At 40.3% G+C, this 6087-nt stretch overlaps 1 protein-coding gene across 7 annotated transcripts in view; it reads right to left on the reverse strand.

Annotated features, from left to right (window-relative positions):
* Positions 1-1104: 1104 nt before the first annotated feature.
* septin9a (septin 9a) overlaps positions 1105-6087 on the reverse strand; it is a 73660-nt gene continuing 68677 nt past the window's right edge. For 4 of the 7 annotated variants that reach the window (XM_066641683.1, XM_066641686.1, XM_066641684.1 and 1 more), the window contains 4 exons: positions 5604-5699; positions 5393-5489; positions 3782-3833; positions 1105-3517 (listed from right to left, as the gene is read on the reverse strand). In XM_066641683.1, the coding sequence (XP_066497780.1) occupies positions 3385-3517; positions 3782-3833; positions 5393-5489; positions 5604-5699 (378 nt within the window). In that variant the 3' untranslated portion in view covers positions 1105-3384. The remainder of the gene's footprint in view (positions 3518-3781; positions 3834-5392; positions 5490-5603; positions 5700-6087) is intronic. The other 3 variants (XM_066641689.1, XM_066641687.1, XM_066641688.1) reach the window with 1 other exon arrangement.

A 6087-nucleotide genomic window follows, 5' to 3' on the forward strand; every position in this document is an offset into this window, starting at 1 on the left:
TTTCTATCCTCATGTGAACTCTATTAAAGCATTCATGGTGAAAAAGAAGAGGAGTAAGTGAAAAAAAGCTATTTACACCTGATGAATCCAGAATATTCCTTTACAAAAGCTCAATGACACATGACTTTTGGAAGGAGGCAAAAGACTCCAGGAACTGCAGGTTCAGCTACACAAGGTCAGAGAAAGGCTTTCTCCACTTGGCTCAATGACAAGAGTAGATAACACTCTTTTGGTGAAGAGAGGACCTTGATGGGTAAAGAATGTTCTTTCGGTATCCCTTAGTAAATGCAATCCACAGCTACTGAAAAAGGAGGAGTACAGACACCAAGGAAAGTGCTGGCAAAAACTATGCTCTCGCTAAATGCTTCTGGTAAGGCTTTACACTAGATTTTGGAATGTCTGGGAAGAATTTGGGGCAGCAGGTAGTGTCGCAGTCACACAGCTCCAGGGACCTGGAGGTTGTGGGTTCGATTCCCGCTCCGGGTCTGTGAGGAGTGTTGTGTGTTCTCCCTGTGTCTGCGTGGGTTTCCACCGACAGTCCAAAAACACACGTTGATAGGTGGATTGGCGACTCAAAAATTGTCCGTAGGTGTGAGTGAATGTGTGCGTCCGTGTTGCCCTGTGAAAGACTGGCGCCCCCTCCAGGGTGTATTCCCGCCTTGTGCCCAATGATTCTAGGTAGGCTCTGGACCCACCGCGACCCTCAACTGGATAAGCGCTTACAGACAAGGAATGAATGAGACGAATTTTTGACATAGTTACATAAACAATAAAGAGGTCATGCACTGATGTTAGGGATCTACTTAAGCAAAGACACTGAACAGAACACCTTTACTGTAAAGTATGGAGTTACATGGCCCTACAGCTCAATGCTGGTGGAGCTAGTCAATGCATGACGTTGGGCTGTGATCTTAAGGTCTATAAGCTGTTTCGGATCTTTACATTTCATGCCATGTTTTTCTCTGTAGCTCATACATTGTGTCTCCATAATTAAGACTGCCATCTCCATTACAATCATTTAATGTAATTACAATCAGAACCTCAGCCAGAATGCACCTGTTCAGAAATAACACCAACGCAAGCCAATATTTAATATCTTTATTTCTTTAAAATAACATATCAATGATATTTGTGTTACTCTTAATACCAGTAGAAAAAACTGAATCACTATGAATATACAGCACAAGATGAAATACACTTTTCCCAATTAAAAGCACTTGAAAGTCTGGGGAAGGCCTTAAAACAAGTGGGGTTCACTATTCTCACGTGTGATGATGCTCGTCAGTCATGGCTTTTTTTAAATGGAAGGCAAGAGGAGATATATTAAGGCACCGTGGCAGTATTCACATCGCAGTGATTATAAAACACACACGTATATAAATCTGGATAGGCAGAAAAAAAAAAACAAAAAAAAAAACACTGAATTCAAATGTTTATTCTCAGGCAGTGTGTCACTGTCGTAAGAAAATCTTGGAAAACCCTCGAAAAATGCTGGAAACATTTGTTGGATCATTCATCCGGAAAGTGCATGAAGCTTTAAAGTTAATCAGGTAACACTTTGTTTTGCAGGTCATCCATAAGGCTACGTGACAGATGACATAAACTGGCTCACTCCAACAAGAGGCAGAGATCATTCCGAATTTTCAGAGTGGAACTGACGCTTTTTGGAATAATCCCTCATAAATAACTACGTGCGTTTATGACAGCTGTCAGGAAGGACTTATGTAGATGTCAGATATACAATGTGTGTCAATGTAATCAGAGTTTTGTATTTAATCTTGGATTCGTGAAATTTTCATAAAAGTGCAACTGATGGAAAAACAACAAAAGAACACAATAAACCAGGGAAAATTCTGGTAGTTAACAAAAGCCAAAATAAGCAAAAACAGGAAATAAAAACAAGACTTTGATACAACAGTTTTGTTGCGATGAATTTAAACTAAAAAGTACCACAAGTGCACATCGTAAGAGTCGTATCTAAAGATTGTAGCGCGTTCTTTATCAACAGCTGAAATGCTCCACCATGCATTTCACAGCTCAAGGCCACATTCTCCAATAAAGCTCTGGGAATTTCTCTGGACTGGAAATAAGTGTTGGATTCTGGGCATTTATACAGCGAAGATATCGGTTAAACATCAGCTTTCATCTGCAATCTATTCATCTACTGATCACGGGTCTCTTCACAGTCCTAATACAAATCCTCACACTATGATTGGATTTATACGTATACACACTGCACAGTGAAAGCAAAGTATCAAGGGCTTTTTCCATAATCACAAACACGAAGGATTAAAATCAAATGTTATAAAACCACACATCCGGCAAAGAAAGGCATTCCAGAATGTGACTGTTCTGACACATTTCAGGGAGAGTTTAACCAAAGGAACGCTAATGTTTCGACTTATTACATCATTAAAGATCCACAATTTCACAAAGCTTTAGAAAGGGATTAGTGTCTGTCAAAAATTGTAGATGTGGCACATTCACTCTGAGGAGAAAGAACCTGAAAAAAAACCCAAACATTTTTGCCTCATGGGACATAATGATATCACTGTACGAATGACAAAAACAGATGAAAGAAAAAAAAAATCCCTGAACCTTTGGGGGTCCTTTTGAAATTGGGACTCTTGTCTGAAGAAATGTCTATTATTTAAAGAAAGATTCTAGGAGATTGGTTTTTATGGTTCTGCCAGTGAGGGGTCATTGTAAGCCTGGCCTGGCCTCCACTTTAACCCACCTATGCTCCACCCCAGATTTGTTCCTCTGTAGCAATTGCTGCCAATTTTGACGAGCTTTATGGACACTAGTGTATATCCCATTTTAAAAAAACAAAACTATAGCACACCACAATGCCACTACGACAAGTGGCTGGGCGTGTGATGTTCCATTTGAAGAGTTTAATTACTATAACAGCTCCTTGAAAAGGGTTTAAGAGTCCTCTGGGACCCTGAATGGTGCTTATGAATTAAATTGAGTTATTTTATTATTATTAGTAGTATGTTATTTATTAGTATTATTACCCTATTGTTCCTTGTCCATGGGATTGCACCATTATCCAGTAAAGCTTGTCTAAATTGGCAAGAGTATTTATGAAAGAATGAATTCACGGGTGGAGCAAGGGGAAATGAGCAAAAGTATAAACGTAAGCTTAAAAAGGCATGCAGTAATAGAGTATACACTCAGAGGCTCTCAGTCTTGTCCATTCAGTGGGCAGTGTGCTGAAGTCTGTGGTAAAAACAGTTATTACAGTATTACAGGCCCTGTGGTCGGTGGGTTGCTCTGGCTGTGGACGGAGAGCGAGGAGGAATGGAACTGGAGTGCAGGTGGAAGAGAGAGAGAGAGAGAGAGAGAGAGAGAGAGAGAGAGATTGAAGATTTGAAGGCTCTACATCTCATGAGAGGCCAGGTGGTGTTCGGCTAGTCCGTTGGCCTGCAGGTTATTCTCGTTGAGGCGCCGGACGCGGTACATTTCGTAATGGATGCTGCTGGTGATGTCCTTTATGTTCTGCATGTGGGTTCTGTAAAGAACAGAACAGTCAGAAACACTTGAGCATAACACATTGGGAGAAGAACGTTAACTGCCCAGTGTTTTAAGTCGGCTAACGTGACGACGTTAGCTTTGTGCTGAGTGAAGATGGATCCAACTACCTCTCAAGGACAGAGAGAGAGGGGTCATTCTGCTCTCTTCAACTCCAGGCCATGGACGGAAGTGATATTTTCTATACATTAAAGCAATATCAGCTAGATTATGCATTTGTACTTACACACAAACACACACTGACCTGATGAGGAGGTCCCGCAGATAGGCAAACTCACAGTGAGCAATATTCTCAACTGCACAGAACAAAGAGAAGGCAAAAACACTTCAGTCAGTCTCTTGTGTAAACGATAGATCTCTCTATTATATAAAAAAAGATATATCTCTACGTTATATATAAATTACAAATGGATCACAGTACAGGAGGTCCTCTGGTTACGTCAGTCAGAGTTACGATGTTGCGTGGTTACGACACATCTCCCATTTACTGTATAAAGCCTTGTTTCGACTTAAGTGGTTTTGCGTCGTAAATGTCGTAACGTGAACTTCGTGTGTGGTGTGCGCGGCGAAAGAATACACGGTTACGCGGCTCGGGACCGAGGAGGATAGGTGTTAGGATAGGATAAGTGCTTACAGTATGTTATTTACGTAGAGTATGTATGTATGTTCCGACTTACATCGAAAATCGGTTTATGACGCGACGTAGGAACGGATAAACGTCGTAAGCCGAGGACCCCCTGTACTTCATAAACAGATTCCACAGCTATAGGAGCAAATATTTGTGATAAATCCATCGTTTTTTTGTTGATTTAATTAACACACTTTACAGGTAAAAGCATATTTGCCAATGTATGTTATTTAACTCCTGAATATTAAACTTCAATTATTGTTTATTTTTGTTTTATTCATTTAATTAATGTTTTGACTTCATCCCAAATCACTTCTGCAGGTTGTTTCATCAGCCACAAGGAGGAGCTCTGAGGTACGATGTGATAAGCCATCGAGCTCCCCACTAATTTAATTTCGCCAGCAAAGATAAAGCTGACGGCCTGACAGACCGGGCGCTGCTCCGAGGGAGGAGAAGAGTGCGTGGGGATTAAAGATTACGTCAGAGTCAATAAAAGAGTCTGAGAAATCCACTGTACAGCAGCAGCTCAGGAGCTTCCGCTGCAGGAAATGACGGCTGGTTTAAAAAGAGGGCTTTAATAAGAGGAACTGAGCTCCTCACAAAGATTACAGAGTAATTACCTCATCACTTCATAAACTCAGTAACACCTTTCTCCGCTGCCAAAAAATGTGAGGTGTGAGTTTAGGGAACGCAGGGAACACAAAAGAAAACCTTGTTCTTTTTAAAATTCAGGGCAGAAAGTGGCGCAGGGCAGAAGCTGATTTAAAAAGTCTTTTTAACTGATATAACATCACCATTTGAGCTAAAGTAAGTATTGAATTAAATGGATCCAGTTTAACTGCTAGTCACAGGTTTCTCCTAAAAATATTTTTTGATAGTTTCCTTTGCCAAACTATTAATTCTATTAAAAAAGGTGGTTTAAATCAGTGATGCAAATCAGTTTTTTATATCGATACATTCATTCATTCATTCATTATCTGTAGGCGTTTATCCAGTTCAGGGTCGCGGTGGGTCCAGAGCCTACCTGGAATCATTGGGCGCAAGGCGGGAATACACCCTGGAGGGGGCGCCGCCACCGTGCCACCCCTTATATCGAAACATTTAGTATTTATTTATTTATCTGTGATCTAACGCAGGTTATTCTTGCAGTTATTGTTTATTTTAAACTCAGAACTGTGAACTGGATGGTGCTGAACACAGTTCTTGAACTGGCATCCAAGGTGGTACCTTCTATGGTTCCCCATTTGGTTTTCCTTCCAAGCAGCCTCCTGCCGTTCACCTGGTATTCCTGATCACTCCCAACGACTGCAAATGGAATCATCTCCTGCACATCCACACACACAGTAATCAGTAATAAACTAACATTTTTCCACAAAATCTAAACAAAAACAATTCAACTTCAGCAGAGTGATAGTGTTCCTCTGTACTCTGAACTTACACGTATTTTCTCATTAATCAGTCTGTCCTCTGAATCTTCATCAAACTCCTTCTGAGGATAAACATCGATACTGTTTGCCCGCAGCTCTTCCCTGATCTGCGCATGCAAGTGCACACACACACACACACACACTAAATCAATCTCTGTAGGAGGGTAAAATAGTCATTCCTAATAAACACACAGAGATGCTGTTAAAAAAAAGCAAAGTTTAAACAGAAAAGCATAGAATCACAAATAACTGTAAACTAAACTACTCTAGACCTAATGAACAATTAACTAATAACCCCCTGATTATTGTGCTCTCTTGTGCTATTAAGCATTAAACACTTCTATGGGCATTATATAATGTGCATGTGTTTATTTGTAAACTGTGATAACTGTAGGGGGTGATACAGCAAATATATAATAGATGCATTAATCCATTAATCAAAGAACAGTCAAATGATTATCAATTGGACGCAAATTTTAGCAGAGCACTGTGTGT

The sequence above is a fragment of the Hoplias malabaricus genome, chromosome 13 (genome assembly GCF_029633855.1).
Source record: "Hoplias malabaricus isolate fHopMal1 chromosome 13, fHopMal1.hap1, whole genome shotgun sequence".
Lineage (NCBI taxonomy): Eukaryota > Metazoa > Chordata > Actinopteri > Characiformes > Erythrinidae > Hoplias > Hoplias malabaricus.